This window comes from Pan paniscus, chromosome 17 (genome assembly GCF_029289425.2).
Source record: "Pan paniscus chromosome 17, NHGRI_mPanPan1-v2.0_pri, whole genome shotgun sequence".
NCBI classification, from domain to species: Eukaryota; Metazoa; Chordata; class Mammalia; order Primates; family Hominidae; genus Pan; species Pan paniscus.
The window spans coordinates 93,913,527-93,937,829 of record NC_073266.2 but is presented as its reverse complement, the minus strand read 5'-3'; the positions used below and the strand labels follow the sequence as shown (position 1 = coordinate 93,937,829).

At 52.2% G+C, this 24,303-nt stretch overlaps 1 protein-coding gene across 24 annotated transcripts in view; it reads left to right on the top strand.

Moving 5' to 3' along the window:
• The window catches only part of ZNF516 (zinc finger protein 516), a 142,256-nt gene that overhangs the window by 106,160 nt on the left and 11,793 nt on the right, over positions 1–24,303 (top strand). For 9 of the 24 annotated variants that reach the window (XM_034944083.3, XM_063597375.1, XM_063597374.1 and 6 more), the window contains one exon: positions 14,049–16,266. In XM_034944083.3, the coding sequence (XP_034799974.3) occupies positions 14,049–15,796 (1,748 nt within the window). In that variant the 3' untranslated portion in view covers positions 15,797–16,266. Of the gene's footprint in view, positions 1–14,048; positions 16,267–22,746; positions 22,852–23,722; positions 23,791–24,303 lie in introns of those variants that run through there. The other 15 variants (XR_010110181.1, XM_034944075.3, XM_034944079.3 and 12 more) reach the window with 3 other exon arrangements.

Genomic DNA, 24,303 nt, shown 5'->3' with positions numbered 1-24,303 from the left:
TTGCTGTCAGCCCTGAGCACTATCTACCATTCGAGGCCATCACCTCAAATATTCCATCTGGCTTTTAATTAAGAGAATGGGCTGCTAATGAAATCTCCTACTTCAGGTTGTACGTGGATCACTTTCTGGGTCAGGAGCGTGGACGCTGGGGAGAAGGCAGGGCTTCCTCTTTCACTTGCAGCTTTGCGCACTTCCGGACGGTGAAGCTCGCGGTGTGGGGAGCTGGACGAGGAGCGGGTTCCTGTCCCTGAAACACTTGGCTCCTACAGGGCGGCTGGCCCACCCTCACGGCCAGCTGCAGTGTGACCAGGGTGGAGACGTCATTTGGGAAGTGCTTTATCTTACCGTCATTTGGAGTTTCATTTCCTCGGCATGTGCTGGTGCGTCTTGTTTTGGAGAGAGACTCCCTCATCTAGAATGCGTGGCCTCCAGCCTGTCCGTGGTCACTGACTCCAGTGACTGTAGCTCTGGGATGTCCACCTCAGCACCCACTCGAGGTTGGTAACTGGGTTAAGAGCTGTGCTCTGTGCTGCCAGAATTCCGTACCTGCCCCTGAGGCTGCCTGTGCTTAACGTTACTGTTCTTATTTGCAGGTCCTTAAGAGATACCTGCTGAATTAACGAATTCATCTTGCGCTTCATGCTTTTTAGCAGTTTCCTGTGCACTGTCTCATTGCATGTGAGTCTTGGATATTAAATGACTCCTACTCACCTCATTCATCCCATAAATGCATATTTGTTGATGGTCTCTCTCCCAGGAGCCAGATGTGCTAGATAGTGGCGATAAAGCTGTGAAACGAGGTTTGCTTTCTTGGTGTCTGGGAGATGCTCGTTTAGGACGGGGTGCAGCCTTGTGAATTGCGGGGGAAACAGCGAGCACAGAGGCCCTGCGGCGGCAGGAGTGCCTGTGTGGGAAACCCACTCTGCTGGGTTAGGGCCAAAATTCCTTTTCTTGTGTTTAACATTTGTTCCCTTACAACCTAAAAACATGACATGCAGGCATGCAGGCTTTGTCTGTGACTTTGCTCCATCCGTTTCCAATATTCCTGCCTGGCCTGAGATGACCAAATGCTCACTCATGTGTTTAGTTAGAGCAGAAGGAGTTGGAATCGGGACTGAGTTTGAAAAATGCAGACCTGGGATATCATTCGGTTCTTCCAGTCAACCGTGGTTCAGTCAGAAAGGGCGTGTGTGGTGATTGGGCAATGAATGAGTTTCTGTGTGTGGACAGCACTCTCCTGGAGGCTGTGTTCTGACCTGCCTTCCCACCTGCCTTCCCCCCACCTGACCACCTGCCTTCCCCCCACCTGACCACCTGCCCTCCCCCCACCTGACCACCTGCCTTCCCACCACCTGACCACCTGGCTTCCCACCTGACTACCTGCCTTTCCCCCACGTGGCCACCTGCCTTCCCATCCACCTTTCCCCCACCTGGCCACCTGCCTTCCCGCCTGGCCACCTGCCTTCCCATCCACCTTTCCCCCACCTGGTCACCTGCCTTCCCGCCTGCCCTCCCTCCACCTGGGCACTTGTCTTCCCACCTGCCCTTCCCCTACCCGGCCACCTGCCTTCCCACCTGCCTTTCCCCCACGTGGCCACCTGCCTTCCCATCCACCTTTCCCCCACGTGGCCACCTGCCTTCCCATCCACCTTTCCCCCACGTGGCCACCTGCCTTCCCATCCACCTTTCCCCCACCTGGCCACCTACCTTCCCACCTGCCTTCCCAGCTGGCCTCCTGCTTTCCTGGTCTCTGCTCTTGAACGTGCAAAGGGCTTCCCAGGCTGCGCTACTTCCTGGGTGACTTGTGTTGCCTGGGACATATTTTGAGCCCTGTGAATGTCACCTTCTGGGTGAAGAGCCCCGTTTGCCAACCCTAGAGCCTGTGGTTGACCAGAAGATTGTAAAACTATAACCTGTTATTAGTGACACTCCCTGTGGTCTTACATCTATTTAGGAACCTAGAGTCTTTTTCCCTATGTCAAAAGATGCTTCTTTCCCTTTCTGTGAAGTCTTCTCATTTTCATGGGGACAGTGAGGAAAAGGCCACCCTGAGCCCTGGATGTAAGGCCTGTCCCTTGGCCGTACTGTGTTTCTTTGGTCCAGTGGCTGAGTCTGCGCTGGCTCCCTGGTTTGACTGGCATCGCTGGTGGCGGAAATGAGGCTCTTCTTCAGCTGTGTGCTCCCCGGAAGCCAGGGGCGGCGTTGTGAGCTGCGGCAGAGAGGACCGTGGTGTTGTTTGCCTTGCCGTCCCTCTCCCTTTGAGTGTCACGTTCCCCTGCTCTCGTGGCCTCTCTGCTGTGGGCCTCCCTGCCTGGCCTCCTCCTGCTGGCTCTGCCTGTCTCTGTCTGATGGGGTCTCCAGCCTTCAGGGTGAGGCTGAGACAACAGCCTTATCCCCAAAGCACACAATGAGGCTGGGGCCATGGGATGACTGAGACCTCTGTGTCTGCAGTTTTCCACCTGGCTGCCTGGGCACCTGTGGAAGTCCCTGTTTCTAATTTGGTATTTTAGTACAGGTTCTGTAGGGCTGGTGTGATTGCCCGGGCTACTAGGATGCCGGTATGTCATGTTTGGGGACCCCTGTCCTAGTCACGTGTCTGGGATGGGGCTGTGCAGGTTTGCAGGAGGACCTGGCTGCGGGCAAGTCCCCAGCGACAGAGGGAGCGGTTAGGGTTAGGTTACGGTTAGGGTTAGAGTTGGGTTAGGGTTAGGTGTTCGGGTTAGGTTTAGAGTTGGGTTAGGTGTAGGGGTAGGGTTAGAGTTGGGTAAGGGGTTAGGGTTAGAGTTTTATTAGGGTTAATAGTGTTAGGGTTAGTGGTTATGGTTAGCGGTTCGGTTTAGGGTTATGGTTGGTTCACAGTTAGGGTTGAGGGGGTTAGGATTGGGATTAGGTGTTCATGTTAGTTGTTAGGTTAGGGTTAGGTGTATTGCTACGGCTATGGCTAGGGTTTGTGCTAGGATTAGGGTTGTGGTTTGGCTTATGCTTATGGTAGTACCCTCCTCGGCCAGAGCCCTTACGCTCACACTTACTCACCCTGTAGCCTGTTTCCTAAAGTGCAGACTCTTCATACCATTTTCTCTTTTCGAAATCTCACAGCCCTCCTTAATGGTTTCTTTGTGCAATCTCTGTCCTCCTGTGGACCCCTGGTGTCCCCACCTTCCGTACCTGCTGTGCCTGGTTTCCTTCCCTCATGGCCCTCCTGGGATCTGGGAACACCTGCCAGTGTCAATGAGCCCAGCACTGTGGGGTGTGAGCTGAGATAGAGGCATTTGAAGCTGGCTTGAGCTCTCAGCCTGATGGCCTTAGATAAGCTGCTTTGTGCCTCAGGTTTCTTATCTACAAAATGGTACGGTGACCTTCCCTCCCTTGACCTGTTTCGAGGGGCGGGTCGTGGATGTGAAGTTCCTGGCATGGTTCCAGGCACCCAGTGAACCCGGAAAGTGTCATGTTTTGATCACACCCCCGCTCGGTGCTTCTGGCTGGGGAAAGCAGTGCTCAGGCTGAGTTTGCAAACCCAGCTTCTCCTCTCCAAAGGATAATGACCGACGTCCACATGGGCCTCCTGCCTGCGGGACCCGGGCTGCTCTGTGCCCCTTGTTTCCTTGGAGACTTGGAGACTCGTGGGTGGTGCTGGCAGCTGGGCTGCTTGGCCATCGACCCAAGGCCTGCCTGGTGCTTCCCTGGAATCCCCTGGTCCTTGGTGAGCTGGGATGCATCTGAGACGGGTGCCGTCCTGGGCACATCACTGCTGCTTCCTGGCTTGGGACTGGCCTCCCTGGGTGACCTGCTCCACCCCACAACAGGTGTGTGTGTTGTGCTGTGTTGTTAAAGCCACTGGTGTAAACCCCGACACAGGTGTGCCATGGGGCTGGAGAAACTGCAGTCATGGTTCCTTGTGGATTTCATTACAGACATTCATGGCTCGTAATTTTCTGGTAGATTTGCTCACTCTTATATCAAAATGACCAGTTTGTGTTCAGTACCCAGCTACCTGGTGTGGGAAAATGGGGAGACAATGGAAAGAAGCCAGTTGTATTAAAAACCTTAGCGTGTACTCAATGCACAGGCCTCCGGGGTCCGGGTCGTGACCATAGATTCACTCTGAGGGACCCGTCAGGACATTTTGTGTAGGAGGAAGAGCCCAGTTACTCAAAGATGTTCATGGTTTTGTGCTTGGTATTGCATTTGTGTTTCTGTTTTGTTTTAACCAAGAGTGAGAAGCTCTGGAATTATTGCTATAATAAGCGTGAACCGGGAGGCATACTGCCTCATGTAATAAAACAGCGTGCTGCCCACGATCGCTCGGGACCACAGGTGAGGTCATGTGACCGAGCTGGACTAGCAACGAGACTCTTAGGAAACAGCCTTTTCTCCAGACTCACCCATCTCCCCCTCAGGTCCCAGGGTTGCGGGCAGTGATGGCTGTGTAAGCGCTCCTCAGAGTGAAATAGCTGCTTGCTATTTTTAAAGGTAGAGATTAAGAAATGACAAAGCATTTTTGTTTAAAGAAGTGTGTTTCTACTTTGTACTGCTTAAAAATAACTCTGCAAAAATCAACTAAGTCACAAGGAATTGAACAGAACAAAAAATGACATTGAAGAGTACATAAGAAATGAATTACTCCTGTCTAGTTAGCAATTTTTGGGTCGTTTCCGTACACGAAACTTAGAACCTTAGAATTGACAGGGGGAGATCATGCCTCCATGTGCGTGCGGATGGAAGGTCTGTCCCCGCAGAATTCCCGAGAGCTGCCTCCTGCTTTCTGCCTGCCCCTTTCGTTGGTGAGGGATGTGCTGTTTATAAGGCAGCTGTTTCTCAGCTGAACGCTTCTCCCTTGGCCTCCCCTGAAATCTCATTCTCATTGATTTCTGTTTATTTGTCCTATCTTACCCAGCCCTCCTCAATCTTGGCTGCAGTTAGAATCACCCAGAGATTTTTTTTTTTTTGGAGAATGTGCAGGCCACTCCCTTAGAAGCCTGGACCTTAGGCCAGGTTCTGGCCTTGACCAGTTCTTGCCAGCTGTGGCTCGTGACCTTGACAGATGATTCTCAGATGCCACCTGCAAGGCTGTCCTGGATGAACTGATTTTCCTGCATCCATTCAGTGCTCACCGAGTAACATCGGGGTTTGCGGCAGCCCAACCCACCAGCCGCCTGTTTTGGGTGGAACCGTCCACATTCTTGCAGTCATTCTCGTATTACTTGGTTCCCAGAAGCCTCCCCCGGGCCTGTTCTGGACTCGCTCACTCTTGTTCATTTGCTGCTCTTCCATGTATGGTTCAGAGCCCAGGCTGGGCTCCTGCCGCCCAGTGTGAAGAGAGGACCCTTGGCCAGCCCCGTCCTGGGCCTTCCTTCCCCGGCTGTTGCTGAGGATGCTTCTGTTTGATCTCAACCCTGAGCTGAGTAACTCACACTGAGCCCGTGGTCTCCTAGGAGCTTGGGGTCTTTTCCGTGGCCAGAACTTTCTCTTCTTGCACTTTGTTTTTCCTTACAGGATTTCATCTTGTTAGTTTCAAGCCTTTGTTGCATCTCATCGAAAACTTCTGAGTCTCTGTGCTGCTTTGGTCTCCCTCATTTCTGAGTGTCAGCCCTGCTCCAGTAAGCTTGTCCGGTTCCCTTTCTCCATCTGGGTCATCAATGTACATGATGGCTCATGGGAGGTCGGGCACTGCAGCAACCTCTGAGACCTTCCTCCTTGTGGATCTGAAACAGGAGAGTTCCCTGACCCCTCGCGGGACTTGCAACAGGGGCGTGGCTTATTTGCACTCAAACTCCTTACAGGAGGGGTAGCAAGCAGATTGGCAGGTGCAGGAGCTGGGTGAGTGCTTTTGGGCATCGGCCCCATGGTAGTGTCTAGACAGTTAATGCTGTTTTAGCAGTTGCTATCTGTGGATGGCTAAGTGTTCAACCAGCTCAGTGGGGAGTCAGGGTGACAGCCTTTTACACCCTGCCATCTTGGTACCTGGGTCCTTGTCTGGTGTCCAGGAAGAATCGGGTCATACAGGCTTTGAAGGATGGTAATTGCAGGGATTTCATTGAGTGGTGGAGGTGGTTCTCAGGGGGATGCATGGCGAGCTGGAAAGGGGATGGAGTGGGAAGATGATCTTCCCCTGGAGTTCAGCTGTCCCACGGCCGACCTCCTCTCTGACCGTCCGCAGCCATACTCCTCTCGATGTTCAGATGCTCCTTCTCTTTTCTTCTCTGCCGTGCCGTTCTGCCCCTCTGCCAGTCTTCTGCTCTTCTGCTCTTGGAGCCTGGGGTTTGGGGTTTCTACGGGTACAGGATAGGGAGGCATGGCGGGCCAAAAGCAACACTTGAGTTTGAAAACAGGAATACCTGTTCCCATTTAGGGCCACAGGTTTCCAAGCTCGAGGGTGGGGCCTTTGCCAGGGAACTGCCCTGTTCTATCCAGTATTTCCCTGTCTCCTGTCCATGTCAGATTCAGGAATGGCCACTCCTGGGCAGAGGCATTGGGCCTGCTCCCAGCTGACCTCTGTGCACTAAAGCCAGCCGTGTTCTCCTTCCTGTCCCCAAGACTGTCAGGGAGAGACCAAGTCCAGGCATGCTTCGGTCTCCTACATTACCAGCTTAGTAATCCTCTGAAAAAAGAAAATCACGTTATATAGTTGGTGTGCTTTTGTGTGACTGAGTGACTTTTTTTTTTTCTTTTTTCTTGGCAAATCTGGGATAAAATATATTAAAACAATTTGTATTTTATAAACCTACCATGACACACAGAATTGATCTCATCTGCGTCTGCAGCAGATCAGTGGCAGAGCGTGTGCGGGCCTGTGCTGGTGTACCTGCAGGCTGCCTCCCTTGCTGTTCAGTGCCTTCACTCCTGCAAACGTACAATGTATTGGAAAAGCAAAGCGGGTGTAAGGCATGTAAGAATCTTCCATGGGTTACTAAACCGGCCTGGGTGTGGTGCACGGACATGCCACGTCTCTTCAAAGATTCTTCCTGTTCTATGATCGTGGTGGGGTGCCTGGAAGAAGTGTGAATTTTGTGCACGTGTCTGACCTGAGCTGATGTGGCTGAAATGAGAGGGGCTGCGGGCTCGTCCCACGGTGGCTGTGTCCCAGGAGCAGAGTCCACGTGGATGACGGAGCCTTCAGAGGGGCGGGGCATGGTCCTGCCCAGGTGGCCGGGACTCCAGCGATGGGTTCTGGTCTCAGGGCAGCAGGTGTCCGATCAGCCAGCGCCGAGAGATCAGTCCAGTGAGAATTTGGGGTGGTAACGGGTTCCCCCTGCCCTTGGCAGGTTTTTTCCTGTGGGAAGGATGTGGTTGCCGAAATTATACCACATCCTGTGGGAACCATCATGATGGTTGCCGAAATTATAGAATAAAATATTTAAGATGTTTGGCTGCATAATGAAAATGACATGTGTGGGTAAAATTGGCAGTCATAGAACTGGAAAATCTTGAAAAGTCCAGCTCTCATCCATTAGAAAGGAAATCATTGTGATAAGGTTGAAAAATGTAGAACCAGATAAAAGTCCTCATACAAGTCTCTGTACATGCAGTTGTTCATTAAAGGGCCTCTTTCTGGTGGTTCTGATGCCGTTTGTAGGTTGGGAGGTGAGAAGTTTTATTCCCAACGCTCCTTAGAATTATGGTCGCTTAACTGAATTCGTCTTCTAAAAAAAGCATCAAGCTTTCTTCCCTGTATAATCTTAATATTGTGGAACTTTCACCTTTTCTTAACCTTTATAAAAGTAGTGCCATTTCCTCCCTCCTCCCTCACCTCCCATCCCCTCTTCCTTGTCAGGCTAAAGTTGAATCAGAGATGTCACTGACGAATGTGATGCTTGCAATTACCTGTTCATTCACTTCTCACTCCCTGTTAATATGCGGGGGAGCCCCCGGTGTTGAGCTCAGGCTGTGCCGTGAACTTGACTGCAGACGGGTCCAGCAACTGTGCAGAGTGGGGACCTGCCTGCAGCCACCCTGTGTGTTCAACAAAGCCCAGCCCAGCAAAACACCACAGCCCCCCGATCCCCAAGCAAGGGCCCCCAACCTTCCCTTAGAAACCCAGAGAGGCCAGGTGGGCAGACACCCCTTCCTGTTCACGGAATTAACTAAACTGTATCCGTTATGGGTGGAAAGAAATAATGGCTTTTACGAAGCCCAATATAGAGGGGCAGAAATGAGAAAAATCTTTATTTTAAACACTTAAGAGGTTAGGCAAGAAAAGTGTCTTGCAGAGAGAGCACGGGGATGCGTTTCAGGAGGAAGTTGGTTTTTGGAAGGGCCGCTTTGTAGGAATAGCAGCTCAGGAAACTGGCCGCAGGATGAGCTCTCAGTGCACAGGGGGCCACGAGGGTCCTGGCACCGGGGCCGGCGCTACCCCCTGCAGGTGGGCTGCCTGGGAGGAGGAGTGAGGCAACCGCTCCCATGGGGGTACAGCTCCCGGGGGGCTGGTGCAGCGGCACCCTAGGTGCAGGGCCTGGTTCTTCAGCATCACCAGAGCTGGGCGCAGACCCATGCTTGCTGCCCATTGCCCCTCCTGGAGTGACAGCCAGCAGGGCGCTTCTGGGGTCCTGTTTATTTTTCAAAGAAGAAAAGAGGCACAAATGTGCACTGAGAATGAAGTGCTTTAAACACCCATGGAAAACCGAAAACAAGATGAACAGGCAGCCCCAGAGCAGCCATAAGCGCGGAAGGGGAGCGCCTCAGCGTGGCTGCAGACTTTTTTGTTATGTATATTTTACTACAGTAATAAAAAATATTTTAAGTGAAAGGGGGGTAACTTTATACAAAGTGCCCTCACCGCATTTCTGTGCTTTTGAGGGCGGTTGTGTGTGTTGAAGATGTTGCCTCAGAGACTTCAGACAGTGCAAGTCTGCCACTCCCTGCGCCCCGTGTGAAACATGCTTGTCCGCGGTGTGCGGCACCAGCCAGGCCAGGGCCAGCTTGGGACGCAGTGGAGTCACCCAAGACCTAATCCATGTTTGTGTTTCCAAGACACATCTAGGAAGGTCCTGCTTAGAAAGGAACCCGGGAGCCCCTGGTGTGTTTGAGCCGAGGACAGAGCAGCCATAGTCACCGTCTGTGGCACGCGTGTGCACACTCGTGGGGTTGGGAGCGACATGCGCCTTCTCTAGGGCTGCTCAGACCCGGCTGCCTCCTCCTGGCACGTGCTTCCGTGCACCCGGAGAGCATGGGGTGAGTGTTGGAGATCCTGCTCCCTCTGCACAGGGCCGCTGCCAGGCCTTTCTGAGCCAGCCTTGCCTCTCTGGTGTGTGCCCTCGGCACTGCGGTCAGGGTTAGAGGCAGCCATCTATGCAGGGCCACGCCGTGCTCAAATCAGCACCGTTCTCTTTCCTTCAATTCTAATAAAGTGCCCGGTGAGCACTGCCACCCAGGGGCTGTCAGACTGGTGGGGACTGAGGAGCAGAAGTGCTTTTTCCTGCAGACCTTCTCCCTGTGTGGCATGGGAGCCACGGAACCAGGCATTTCCTCAACCAGGGAGCTGGAGCCCCCTCCCCGGACACTTCTCTAGCCGAGTTCTTCCGTTTCAGGATCAGGGCCACCGAAACATCAAAAGCCACCTACGCCAGGTCCCAATTGTAGGGGGGGTAGGGGGTGGGAGCTGTGGAGAGGGAGTTTGGGGGCCATGGAGGGGATGTGTGGAACCACGGAGGGGGCATGGGGTTCGTGGAGGGGGCGTGAGAACTGTGGAGGGGGTGTGGGAGCCATGGAGAAAGGTGTGCGGGTCGTGGTGGGGGCGTGGGGGGCGTGGAGGGGGCGTGAGAACCGTGGAGGGAGGGGTGGGAGCCATGGAGGGGGCGTGAGAACCGTGGAGGGAGTGGTGGGGGCTAAGGAGAAAGGTGTGCGGGCCGTGGTGGGGGTGTCGGAGCCGTGGAGGGGACGTGAGAGCCGTGGAGGGAGGGGTGGGAGCCATGGAGGGGGCGTGAGAACCGTGGAGGGAGTGGTGGGGGCTAAGGAGAAAGGTGTGCGGGCCGTGGTGGGGGTGTCGGAGCCGTGGAGGGGACGTGAGAGCCGTGGAGGGAGGGGTGGGGGTGGTGGAGGGAGGGGTGGGGGCTGTGGAGGAAGGCGTGTGGGCCCTGGTGGGGGCGTGGGGGCCGTGGAGAGGGCACGGGTGTGTCCTGTGCCTGCTGCCACCTGTAGGGGGTGTCCTGAGGAGGTCTGATTGCCAGTGGTGGCGTTTAATTTCTCTGGGAGGTTCACCTCGCGTGTGCAGTAGATGGAGTGCACACGAGAATGGGGAGTGTAGAAAAGGGATAAATGAAAAAGTCAGAATGGCACTCAGGAACCTGAGAACAGCGGATGGGTGTCGTGGTCCCCTTGGGCCGCCTGGGAGGCCCCTCGTCTTAGTTTTGTTTTGACCTGGCTGTAACGAAACCTTGGCAGTAAGGAAACCTTGGCTGTGTCACGTGGCAGCACTTTGCCAGGCCCACTGGACTTGGCAGTAGTTTATTCCCGTGATTGGAGGCCCCTGGAGGGCCCTTGTCAACCAACAGCACTGGGTCCAGGAGCCGGGGACGAGGGGCGAAGCCGTCTGTTCTGTGGCTTACTGATGATGAATGCGGGGAGCGCTTGGGCCTGCGCCTCTCTGCACACCAAGGCCTGAGGCCTGATCAGGAGCTCACTAGAGGCTTTTGCTGTTTCAGTGGCCCTGATCCTGTAATGAAGAAACCTCGGTCAGAAGAGGGTCCGGGGAAGAGGGTCCTGGGTCCCTGGCTGAGAAGGTGCCTGGTGGGGAAGAGGGTCCTGGGTCCCTGGCTGAGAAGGTGCCTGGTGGGGAAGAGGGTCCTGGGTCCTTGGCTGAGAAGGTGCCTGGTGGGGAAGAGGGTCCTGGGTCCCTGGCTGAGAAGGTGCCTGGTGGGGAAGAGGGTCCTGGGTCCCTGGCTGAGAAGGTGCCTGGTGGGGAAGAGGGTCCTGGGTCCCTGGCTGAGAAGGTGCCTGGTGTGGGGAAGAGGGTCCTGGGTCCCTGGCTGAGAAGGTGCCTGGTGGGGAAGGAGGGTTCTGGGTCCCTGGCTGAGAAGGTGCTTGGTTCCTTGTTGCTGAGGATCCTGCGCCTCTCCAGTTAGCCACGTGTTTTCTTCCTTGGAAAGGAAGTAGGTCCTTGGAAAGCTGTTCAGTCTTTCTGATCATCAGCTGCTTCTGCGAATAGCTTCAGTTTCCTGCCCCCTGCCCCTCCACTCGTGGTCATGCTTCTCTCCCGCCCTCCTGGGGTGGCTTGGGACTCTGTGCAGGGTCTGTGTGTTCCAGAGGCATTTTGCCGTTCACTCTCGACCGGTGACTTCGATAACTTGGGCTAGACCATTCGCTTTTTTTTTTTTTTTTGAGACAGAGTCTTGCTGTGTTGCCCAGGCTGGAGTGCAGTGGCGCCATCTCGGCTCACTGCAGCCTCCCCCTCCAGGGTTCAAGGGAATCTCCTGCCTCAGCCTCGGGATTAGAGGTGCATGCCACCACGCTTGGCTAATTTTTGTATTTTTAGTAGAGACGAGGTTTTGCCATGTTGGCCAGGCTGTCCTCAAACTCCTGATCCCAAATGATCCGCTCTCCTCGGCTTCCCAAAGTGCTGGTATTACAGGTGCTGGCCACCATGCCCAGCTAATTTTTGTGTTTTTAGTAGAGACAGCATTTTGCCATGTTGGCCAGGCTGGTCTCGAACTCCTGGCCCCAAGTGATCTGCCCGCCTCGGCCTCCCAAAGTGCTGGGATTATGGGTCTGAGCCACTGTGCCTGGCTAGATTATTCACTTTTAGTTTATTACTCAGTGTCTTGGTCAGAGGTACTGGAAGTTCTAGGTGATGTTTTATGATCCTTTTGGGGAACATTTTGGAAGTCTCGACAGTCGTGCTTTGAAAACCCCACAGATGTACAGGGGCCGATGACACAGCCGCATTGTTTACACTGACAGACTCCACTAGTAGTCTTGGACATGTGTGTTCAGAAATCTGTATTCCTTTACTGCAGGGAAAACTAGATCTCTCCCTGCCGGATGTTGCCTTTTTCGAATATTTAGAAATGAGTCGAACGTACTGAGCACCAGTCTGACTTAAACAAAGGCTAACGTTTCCTCTTTCGAATACCTAATTCCATGTTTTTATCCGTGGTGCATCCTAGCACTGCCCAGTCTCCTTTCTCATACCACTGTGTGCATACAACAGACTCACATACCTGACTTCATTGATTTATTTTTTATTTTAAAATTTATTTTATTATCATTATTACTGTTATTTTTTAAGATGGAGTCTTGCTCTGTTGCCCAGGCTGGAGTGCAGTGGCGTGATGTCAGCTCACTGCAACCTCCACCTCCTGGGTTCAAGCGATTCTCCTGCCTCAGCCTCCAGAGTAGCTGGGACTTCAGGCGCGTACCACCACGCCTGGCTAATTTTTGCATTTTTAGCAGAGACGGGATTTCACCACGTTGGCCAGGCTGGTCTTGAACTCCTGACCTCAGGTGACCCACCCGCCTCAGCCCCCCATAGTGCTGGGATTGCAGGCATAAGCCACTGTGTCCAGCCTTGACTTTATTTAAATATTAGCCTTTAGGAGCCGGTAGGAGTTGGATAGTTTTTTCTTCCTTTGTCTCATCTCCGCACCAGTTCTGCTGATCAGCCCTTAACTGCTGGCGTTTTTTTACATGGACAAGTCCTTTAACACGGCGTATGAATTGCGCACTAACTGCCCGCTGATTGAAAACCAGCATTTGTTACCGTGTCCCTCAGATCTGGGCAAGTGCCTTCAGTGACAGGCGCTGTCTCACCCTGATGAAGAACCCCTTGGAATGGATTTGTTACCAGTTTGTTGGGATTCCTAAGTGTTATCTCCAAATATACACTTAAAACATTTTAAAGGAACATGCTGAGTTAGCAGATCCCTCCATTTTACTGAATGTTAAAAATCTCTGAAAATCTTATTTGAAAACCAAGAACTTGGGGCCTTATCATACTGAGACATGGCTGTAAGGGACTGCAGATGGCGGCTGGGTGGTGAAGAATCCTGTGTTTTGTAGTTCAGAGAGTTTTAAGATATCCGGAAACATCTGTACTCCTGCCCTGTTTCGATGTCTAGATTTACATAAACCCAAGGCCGTAAATGCAAAACATAAAACCGAATTTTTGTTAATCCGTGTTGTGTCCACTTGCAGTACAGTCTCTTCTGACTTTGGAAAAGCCTTAAAACCTCCGAGCCCAGCCCACACCTCGGCTGTGTTTCTCCCTGTCTCACGCGTTCCTTGGGTAAAGTGGGAGGGTTCTGACCACACCATCCCTCCCCACCGCAGACTTCATCCCAGACTGTGGCTCAGACACGCTCTCTGTCAAGGTCCGACCATCAGGGGCGCAGAGCTTGAGGGGCGGAACCCCGGGTTCAGTTCTCCTGGGCAGCCGGCAGGTGGCGGCATGGAGGTGGATAGCATGGCTGCCTTTGCTCACCGGCCTCTGGGGGACCTTGGGGCATCAGGGTTTTGGGCTTGAGAATTGACCTCACAGGAGAGATGCGTAGGGAGGGAGCCCTATGGCTGAGGCGGGAGGTGGTCGGTAGCCCAGTGGTTTCGGAGGCAGACACCGGGGTCCTTTGGACAGAGTAAGCTGTTGCCCAAGCCTGCTTCTGTGACTGTGGGCTCCACCCAACTTCTCTGGTTTTCTTACCCTGCAATGAATGATTGTGAAGATTCCACAAGAGCCCTAAATGTAGAGTTCCTCGAAAGTCATACAAACCTTATACTGCTGTGAATAATTAATTTTTTTCCCGAGTTTTAATATACCAGTCACCCTCTGTTAACTAGGGACGGCGTCGTTACATGTAACTGGATACGCCACTGCTATTGTATTTTTTCCCTGTGATCTTTCAGGTCATTTAAATTGAGAAAAGAAGTCCTGCCTGACTCACCCCCTTTTGTTCTTGTCTGGGTGGCTCCTCATGGGTTTTCTAAGAGCCACCCAGACTCAAGGGTGGCTTCTCCTGCTGAAGACAGATGGCTTGGAACATGCTGTAGCTGTACGCACCGTGTGTCTTGCTGTGTTCTGATGAGAAATGGTAACTTCCCGTTTCATATTTTGCCTCCTCTAGGGGGACAGCCGCGCCGCTGCTGCTTTTCCGAAGAGGTGACTTCGACCGAGCTCTCCAATGGAGACCAGAGTCACAAGCTGGGAGATAACGCCTCGGAAAGAGACACCGGCGAGTCCAAGGCAGGGATCGCAGCTTCTGTGTCCATACTTGAAAACAGTAGCAGAGAGACTTCTAGAAGGCAAGAGCAGCACAGATTTTCTATGGACTTAAAGATGCCAGCATTTCAACCCAAGCAGGAGGTGCCCGTCCCTGGTGATGGTGTGGAGTTCCCTTCCAGTACGGGAGCGGAGGGCCAGACGGGTCACCCTGCAGAAAAGCTGTCCGATTTGCACAACAAGGAACACTCTGGGGGAGGGAAGCGGGCGCTGGCCCCAGACCTCATGCCGCTAGATTTAAGTGCGAGGTCGACGCGGGATGACCCCAGCAATAAGGAGACGGCCTCCTCCCTGCAGGCGGCTTTAGTCGTTCACCCGTGTCCTTACTGCAGCCACAAGACCTACTACCCCGAGGTCCTGTGGATGCACAAACGCATCTGGCACCGCGTCAGCTGCAACTCCGTGGCTCCCCCATGGATTCAGCCCAATGGTTACAAAAGCATCAGAAGCAATTTGGTTTTCCTTTCCCGGAGCGGACGCACGGGCCCCCCACCTGCCCTCGGTGGCAAAGAATGCCAGCCTTTGCTCCTTGCTCGGTTCACCCGCACTCAGGTGCCAGGGGGGATGCCGGGGTCCAAAAGTGGCTCTTCGCCCCTGGGAGTGGTCACAAAAGCCGCTAGCATGCCTAAGAATAAGGAGAGCCATTCCGGAGGTCCCTGCGCTCTGTGGGCGCCCGGCCCTGACGGGTGTCGACAGACCAAACCTTGTCACGGCCAGGAGCCACATGGCGCGGCCACACAGGGGCCCCTGGCCAAGCCCAGGCAGGAGGCTAGCTCCAAACCGGTGCCTGCCCCGGGTGGCGGGGGCTTCAGCAGGAGCGCCACCCCTACGCCCACCGTCATCACCCGGGCTGGCGCGCAGCCCTCGGCGAACAGCAAGCCTGTGGAGAAGTTTGGGGTCCCCCCAGCGGGGGCTGGCTTTGCCCCCACAAATAAGCACAGTGCCCCGGACTCCCTGAAAGCCAAATTCAGTGCTCAGCCTCAGGGTCCACCTCCTGCAAAGGGCGAAGGGGGCGCTCCTCCTCTACCTCCCCGCGAGCCCCCCTCGAAGGCAGCCCAGGAGCTGAGGACTCTGGCCACCTGTGCTGCGGGGTCCAGGGGCGACGCGGCCTTGCAGGCCCAGCCCGGCGTGGCTGGGGCGCCCCCCGTCCTACACTCCATCAAACAGGAGCCGGTGGCCGAGGGGCATGAGAAGCGCTTAGACATCCTCAACATCTTTAAGACGTACATTCCAAAGGACTTTGCGACCCTCTACCAGGGATGGGGTGTCAGCGGCCCTGGGCTGGAGCACAGAGGTAAGATGTGCGGGCCCTCTCTTCCCCAGGCCACATGTGACCCCCAGAACCACCCCCGGAAGGCCAGGGCTGCTGCGCACCTGCCTGTCCATGTCCCTGAGGACAGAGCCAGCCGGCCCCATCCCACTGCTGAGCTGAGAGCCGCTCCCTTGCCCTGGCCCAGGAGCACAGCAGATGGGAACAGCTCTCCCAGGCTCCACGTTCTGCCCTGCTGGGGAATGCCTGCCTGGGGTTGGTGGCCCTCTGCATGTTGGCCCTGGGAGGGGGTTGCAAGCCCTGCACGGCTTCCCTCCTGCTGAGAGGACATTTCCTCCACTCCGACATTCCGCAGGAGCAGGCAGACGTGATTGCACTTGTTTGTCATTTTAAACAGAATCCGTAGATGTTCATTGTCCTGTCTCTCAAAAGACAAGAATATTCATTTAATGTATTGTTTTATTTTTATTCATCTGTAATTAAAAAAACACCTAATTAGTCCTCTGGTATTAGTAAGCAAAGCTTTGCAGAGGATCGATGTACCATATAAAGTCTGGAGAATGGGATTTGTGCAAAAATTCCTGAAAAAAATACTTGGAAAAGGTTATCTTCGCTTCTCCCTCTGCCTTAGTATTGCTATTTGATAGTAACACTGAGAAGCAGTTGCTGGCTTTCCTCCTGCTCCTCCGGCACGCGCACTGCATGCGGTGCCCCGTTCTGGAACATAATTGAAGGTCACTCTCACTTAACGTCCAGAACACAAACCTAAGTTCTGTTAAAAATCAAAACAAAACAGAGTCTCTCAGTTCATTGCCTGGGAAGTCCTAACCGTTCTTCAATAGAATTGTTTGTCGTGGCTGGGCATGGTGGCTCAACGCCTGTAATCCATGCACTTTGGGAGGCCGAGGTGGGCGGATCACGACGTCAGGAGTTCAAGACCAGCCTGGTCAATATAGTGAGAGACACCATCTCTGCTAAAAGCACAAAAATTAGCCAGGCATGGTGGTGTGCACCTGTAATCCCAGCTACTCGGGAGGCTGAGGCAGGAGAATTGCTTGAACCCAGGAGTCGGAGGTTGCAGTGAGTAGAGATCGTGCCACTGCACTCCAGCCTGGGTGACTGAGTGAGACTCCATCTCAAAAAAAAAAAAAAAATCTTGTAAGCCTGCGGTTTCTTAAAGTGGTTACCATTAGAACATCTGAGATCCAGGGCTGCAAACTCTAGGCAGCTGGCAGGACTGTCAGGGGCATGGTTCTGGGTCTGGGAGATATCAGCAGACAGCCTCCCCGAATCCACCGTGGGACAGTGTCCCAGTGGGTGCTGGGGTCACCTGCTGAGCTCCTGGCTTAGGCCGGGGTTTCAGAGCCTGCCTAGATCCATGGCCTGGCAGGGCTGTCTTGGCATGAGGGATGCCCACCCAAGGTGTTTTCCAGTAGGAGACATCACAGGCCTGCTGCCCCTCTTACAGATTTGCTGGCAAAGGCCTTACTCCAGCCAACCTTGTTACATTCCTGCTTTGAAGAGCCCGCTGAGCGCTTGTGAACTTTTTAGGATGAGGCTGTCGGCCTGGACACCCGAGGGTCTCGTCATTCACGTTGGCTTGAGGTGTGACTCAGGAGTGGGCATGGTCCACTGAGTCCCTGAGGCATGGTCTTAGATCCTCATCTCTTCTCCCCGCCCATGTGCTCTGGGTGGACGGTGTAACCTGAGGAGGCTGTCGTGGGTGGGAGGCGCGGCGCAGTGCCATGTGGATTGATGGTTTGACTTTCTCCACGTTCAGTTACAGTGAGCGAGTTCCCTCAGCCTCAGCAGGGTTTCCCAGTCACGTAGATTATTTGCTGCTAAGTGGAAAACAAGTTTGTTGGTGGCCTTTTGATGTGATGCCAGCCTCACTTCTGGAGATGTGGGTTTTCTTGGAAGACAAAGCAGAGAAGGCTGAGTGGTGAGGGCTGCGCTGTTGTGGATGCTGGGTGTTCCCAGCTGCACCTGGCCCGCCGTGTCCTTCCCCCGGTGGCCGCCTCCCAGCAGAGCAAGGGGGGTTTGACGCCCACTTGATCCAGCGGACTCATAATTTAATTAATCATGCCCTCCAGCCTGCGTGCACCCTAGGTTCTAAACCTGCCAGCTCACACCTGGAAAGTGGCGTCCCCAGTTTTTAAAGGCTTTTGAGCTGCCCTGTGGGTGGCGTAGTTGCTGTTTCTAAGAAAGTAGAAGTGAGTTTTAAGGTCAGGTTTTGAAATTTTAGATGATAGAATTTGAAGTCCAAAATAGTCTCAAGTATTTTCCCTTTTCTTACAGACATTTTAAAAAATAAATGGTTCTAAGGCCTTTTTTTTTTTTGAAAGAGGTTAAATATTTATCTTTCATGTGTGAAAAATACTAGTCACAAAGTACATGCACTCATCTTGGGTTATTTATTCTTCTAAGGTACACATTGAGACATAGTGTGAGTCAGCAAATTTAGGGTTTCTAAGTGTACTCTAAATTGGGTTTCTTCAGGGAAGTGCTCTCACCTTTTTGGTCTTAAAATACACCTGTTAGTAGGTGCATTATTAGGATCCTGGCTTCCCGGGTATAGAGTACCTGAGGTCAGCCTGTTTAGATACTCGGTCAGTGCACCTGAGAAGTGCCGAGCATCTCCAAATGGGACGCCTCCAGTGAGGGGGCTCGGCACCTCCTGGGCCCCTAGCTTTGGTGAACTTCCCTTGCCTACAGGTCTCTGTGTTGAAGCTGTCAGAACAAGTTGAGAACTCTTCTATGTCATAGTTCTTTAAGGCTTCAGACATTTCCCTCTTGCCTTTCCTGGACCCAGCATCCCTGTTCTGCATCCATCCTCTACCTGGTCTCTTGGGCCTACCCATCTATCCTCTACCTGGTCTCCGGGACCTTCCGTGTCCATCTTCTACCTGGTCTTCGGGGCCTTCCTATCCATCCTCTACCTGGTCTCTTGGGCCTTCCCATCCATCCTCTACTTGGTCTCTTGGGCCTTCCCATCCATCCTCTACCTGGTCTCTTGGGCCTTCCCATCCATCCTCTACCTGGTCCCCAGGACCTTCTGTGTCCATCCTCTACCTGGTCTCTGGGACCTTCTGTGTCCATCTTCTACCTGGTCTTCGGGGCCTACCCATACATCCTCTACCTGGTCTTCAGGGCCTTCCCATCCATCCTCTACCTGGTCTCTTGGGCCTTCCCATCTTGGGCCTTCCCAGGTCTCCCAGGACAAGAGACCTGGTCCCCAGGACCTTCTGGGTCCATCCTCTCCCTGGTCTCCGGGACCTTCTGTGTCCATCCTCTACCTGATCTCCAGGACCTTCTGCGTCCATCCTCTACCTGGTATCCAGGGCTTTCCCTGTCCATCCTCTACCTGGTCTCCGGGACCTACCCATCCATCCTCTGCCTGGTCTCTGGGACCTTCCCCATCCATTGTCTACCTGGTCTCTGGGGCCTTCACGTCCACTCTCTACCTGGTCTCTGGGGCCTTCTGTGTCCATCCTTTTACCTGGTCTCCGGGGCCTTCCCTGTGCACTCTCTACCTGGTGTCCAGGACCTTCACATCCATCCTCTATTTGGTCTCTGGGACCTTCCGCATTTCCTTTCTCCTTACTTGAATGTTTGTTTTTGACGCCCTTAAAGTGTTGTAGCCAGAAGGAAACCCAGCAGCCTTGGTGTGGTCAGACTATTGGAAAGGTGAACAGAACACTCATGTTTCCTGTTACAGAAACTCGATTTCTGTTACCGCAGCCCAGGAAATCTGTGCAGCCTGGATTTCCTTTTTTGAGTGTTGCTGAATACTGGAGTAACTACACTTTCTTAGGGCTTTTTTCTTCCACTTGTTTCTGTTCAGCTGTTTCTTTTTTGTGGTGTACCTGTAGTTGATTTTTGAGTCATGAGTCTAGAATCTTGTTTCATTCCTTCCTTGGTCAAATTGATCTTTTTGACGTGTCTTATTATACAAGTGTATCTGTGCTTTCTGGTCTTCTCTTCTCACCCCATGTGTTTGTTACGTGTCTGCTAGGTGGGTGTCGTCTGCAGCTGTAAAGATCACAACTTCCCTGTGAGTGGTCATTGATTACCCCTATTGCTGTAGCATCATTTTGTAGTTTGGGGAGGTAGAAATATATAGAGGAGAATGGTCTCAGAGAATAGGAAGTCATCTCACGTGTACATGCAATAGTTGTGGGTGCTAGAAGTGTGATTCTGTGATTTTGCAGTGGACATGTTCCATTTATACAGAGAATGTTGCTATTGGAGGATGCTTCTAAGACAGGTTTTATTCTGAAGTTAGGAAACGGAAGTCTCAAAGACTTCCCCGCCCCCCACATGTGTTTGGGTGATGTTTCTGTAGATATGAAGAGTCTAAAAACTCTACCCAAACAGGAAGGAAAGAACTATTGCCTACCTCCTTTAGGGACTCCCTGACCATTTAAGAAGAAAAACCCACTACATTTTCTGTAATCATTGTACAGTGTGACTGCCAAGTGTATAAACATACAGGAATAGAACATAAATGACTTATTGCTACAACAGTAATAAAATAATACATGCTCTGTGTTTTCAGACCTTATGGCCAGCCTAGATAATCTGATACTATGAATCTTAGAATAAAATTTGAAGCTAATAAAATAATTCCAGATAAAATAGATGGTATTTCTTATTGGGACCTAAAAAAAGTCATTTATACCAAGGAGGCCTTCATATTGTGGTGATGAAAGCTTTGTGCTTTCTTGCAGTTTGATCTCTCTTTGTAGAGTCTTTTTCATCTCCTCTTTCTCTATGGATAGCACAGCACCACATAATGACACGCAACGTAGCAGGGCTGGGTGTCCCTCTCTGAAGTTGGCCAGGCCTTTTTCTTTGACCGTTAAGTCCACTTTCCAAACACAACTTGAATTTCTAGGTGAGAACATTTGAGCTGCGTGCTTACCAGGTGGTCTTCGGTTCAAATGAAGTTTATAACCTTTGTGATTCACTCGGAATGTTGTAGCTTGGGCATAATATTATTGGCCATAAGGGCAAGTGCCCTGTCTTTAAAAAGTAAAGAGAAAGTGATATGGTGAGATGTGTGGGAAACTCATATGTGTGCGTGCACTTGTGAGCGTGTATGCCTGCGTGAGTGTGTGTGCACGCGTGCTCATGCACCCTTAATTCAAGGAAATAAGCACGGATGAGTGGGAGGGCTATCCATGTTTTCCCTGCTCATTTGGATAGGAAATAGCTACAATAATTACTTGAAAAAAGAATAATGACTTAGTTTTTGAAAGTTGTGAATGTTAGACACAGATGACATTGCACGTCGTCATCATTAGTCAGTATTGTGTGTAGGCGCGGTCAGATTCCACCTGTGGAAGCAGCTAGATTGTACCTGGGAAAATCCAGACAACCAGAGTATTCAGAAATTCATTTCCTAGGAGCTCCACTGGGTGGTGTTTCTAATGCAAATGAATGGGGGAACAAAATAGCTTAAAAATCTCTTTTCTTTCTTTCCTTTCCTTCCTTTTCTTTCCTTCCTTCTTTTCTTTCTCCCCTTCTCTTTCCCTCCCTCCCTTTTCTCCTCTCCTGTCTCCCCTCCTTTCCCCTCCCCTCCCCTCCTCTTCCCTCCTCTCCCCTCCCCTCTCCTCTTTTCTTCTTCTCTTCTCTTTGCTTCTTCTCTCTTCTGTTCTTTTTCTTTTTCCTCTTTCTTTTCTTTCTTTCATTCAAGACAGAATCTCACTCTGTCACCTAGGCTGGAGTGCAGTGGTGTGATCTCAACTCACTGCAGCCTTGACCTTCTGAGCTCAAGTGATCCTCCCACCTTAGCCTCCTGAGTAGCTAGAAGCATAGGCATGCACCACTCGCCTGGATAGCTTTTACATTTTTAGTAGAGATGAGGTCTCTCACTCTGTTGCCCAGGCTGGTCTTGAACTCCTGGGCTCAAGTGATCCTCCCTCTTTGGCCTCTCAAAGTGCTGGGATTACAGGCGTGAGCCACCGCACCTGGACCCTGTTAACTTGAGTGTTGGTTGAAATGTTTCTTCTTATTCCTTTTGTATATGTAAGGCAATGGGAATATTGAGTAGTCGGTGGCTAAGTTGTTGAATTTCTCTGATTCATGTTAATGATCTGTCATAAGAAATTTGACAAGATGTGCCTTACAGTTCATGCATTTCTTATTTCCATAAACATGATCTATAGTGTAAACATGATTTTATGTTTTTACCTATTGAGCTACTCTGAATTAGGGTAAGAGAAACAATATTGAAGGTTTGTTTTCAACCAATGTGACTAAGGTGCCTTTTGTCATTCTCTTCATTTGCTGTTCACACTCAGGTGTCAGCCTTTAGATACATAAAAACTCAGCTGCATAAAGCAGTGTTTTAAAAAATTACTGCAACAGGTGTAACTTTTTATAGTTATTATTTCTGTTTTTTTTTTTTTTTCCTACTGAGTTGAGTTACTATTGCGCATAACAGTGACTCTCCCAGCCAGAGAAATTTCTTTGGAGCTGCCAGCACATGGAAATCAAGCCTTTTCTTCAGAGAGAAAAGGTGTGCAGACAAATAAACACTCTCTGCATCCCTTTCTAATCAAAGTCGTGTGGCTTTTTGGATCAGAAGGAAACACAAAGCCCGGCCTTTGAGTGCAGGGATGTGGCATGATCTTTGGGGAAAAGGTGGGACTTGGGGACTTCCCCCCTTTGCCGATGGCCAGCAGGTGCACCCACCTTGGAGGCCTGCTGCCTGGTGGTTGTACGTGTCCCCTCCCTTCTGGGGGCCGGGGCCTCAGAGCTGCCCAGGCAGGCAGGAGAGAGGGCCAGAGGCGGGGCCACCCTGTGGCCGCACTCACTCTGCGTGGGTCTCCCAGGATCGCGGCCGGGTCACGGTGGGCTCTGGTCCCGCTCACTTCCTATTTTCCATGAGCCTCATCTCTGTCACGCCGGTGTCACTCTGATTTGCCGGATGTGCTGCTTGACAGAGCCGGGTGATGGCTGTGCCCAGCCTGCAGATGCTCGGAGCTGCACAGCCCGACGTGCTGCCTGGTGGGCGCCTCCTGTCCCGGGGAGTGGCTTTTAATTCGTTGTAATTTATGCATCCTTGCAGTCCTGAGAGTGCCTGGCCTGTCAGCAGAGCCGAGATGAAGGCTGACAGTTGTCACCAGGGCCTGAAGGGAGCCTCACATGGTGACACATTAGACAGACTAATGATGTTTTCCTCTCGCTTCCCCCTCGCTCTCCTGCCTCCTCACCTCCACGCCAACCCCACCACGGCCCTGCCACCGCCACCACCTCGCCACCGCAGGGACACTCCGGACGCAGGCCCGGCCAGGAGAGTTCGTCTGCATCGAGTGCGGAAAGAGCTTCCACCAGCCCGGCCACCTCAGGGCCCACATGCGGGCACACTCAGGTATCGCCCTCCCGCCCAGCTATCCCCAAGGGGAGCAGAGGAAGAGGGGTCTCTTCTGTCAGTGGCTTGACCATCCGCAGCGAGGGAGATACTGAGATTTCAGCCCCTACCAGGCGGCGGGGGGCCTGCCATCTGCCTCCGGGATCGTATACAGGCCGCCCCCACTCCACACCTGAAATGGGTTTTTTTGGTGTCCGTGTGCCATGTGGTTTAATTTGAGATAAGCCTGTTTGCAAATGTTCCGTTTTAATTAGAGAGTAACTGACTCCTCAGAAATGAATATGCTAATGAATGGCATTGCCACCAGCACACATTTAATCAAAGCACCCTTTTAGCACAGCGTAGGCTTGGTTTTGTGTCCTCACTGGCACTGACTGGACTCCGTGGGATACACCCGGGCCCCTTTGGACCACGCAGGATGTACTGCAAAATCCCTCAGCCCTTACGTAGAGAGCTTGCACCTGATCAGGCTGGAAACTGTCAGGACGGCGCAGGGGCATTAGAGAGACAGGGAGACGGGGTTCTCTATCAGGAGTGTGAAGGATGCACACAGAAGCTGGTCTGATGCAAGATGACACAGGCCGAGTGGTAAGTAATGCAAGAAGAGGGTCCCTTACACACACACCGATAATTAATGTTGTCAGTGATTGCTTTCTTCAGCAGCGAGGTCTGAATTAAAAAGGGCAGTGGCCCCAGGCAGCCATTATCACAGTCTCTTACTGTAAGTGTTACGGTAAATTGGTATTTTCCAGCCACAGGCTAGGCGCTGGTGTCTTTTTTTGTGGAAGTACTTAATCTGTAATGGACTCATTTAATGTGCACGTCCTGAAGCTCACACGCTCATCTGTTAACACACCCCTTGTTCCCACAGTGGTGTTTGAGTCCGATGGGCCTCGGGGTTCTGAAGTTCACACCACCTCCGCAGACGCCCCCAAACAAGTAGGTCTCATGTTGAATTGGATGTCTGGGTTTCGATGCGGTAGCTGGGAGAGGTGCACCATGATGCTCATCACTGAAGCATGACCTTCTTTTTGTTTTTTTCACTAGATGTGTAAATAATCCTATATGCTTTGACTTGGAACCTGACCCTTCGGGGCCGTCTGTGGGCAGTAGCCGCACAGAGGTCCTCCCAGCCGGGTGGTGCAGGGTCTAGGTGCACACAGCTGGTTGTTGGTTGTATTGGGGAGGAGGAAGTTGGGACAGACTGGCGGTGACTGCAGACACTAGAAACTCAGTTTTTCCAAGATGGTTTTGGATGGGAGTTTGCTTGAGAACAAATTATGGTTAACCTCCTTGAAGAACATTATTTTTGTGTTATTCCGTAAGAAAAGTTTCGTGTCCAGCGTGGTGTCTTGCGGCTTTGTGCCTTGTTTCTCTGCATTATGAACACGACTGGCAAGGCCAGAGTGCCTGAAAGTAGCTGTGTGCCTGTGCCTGTGATGCACCTTGCCA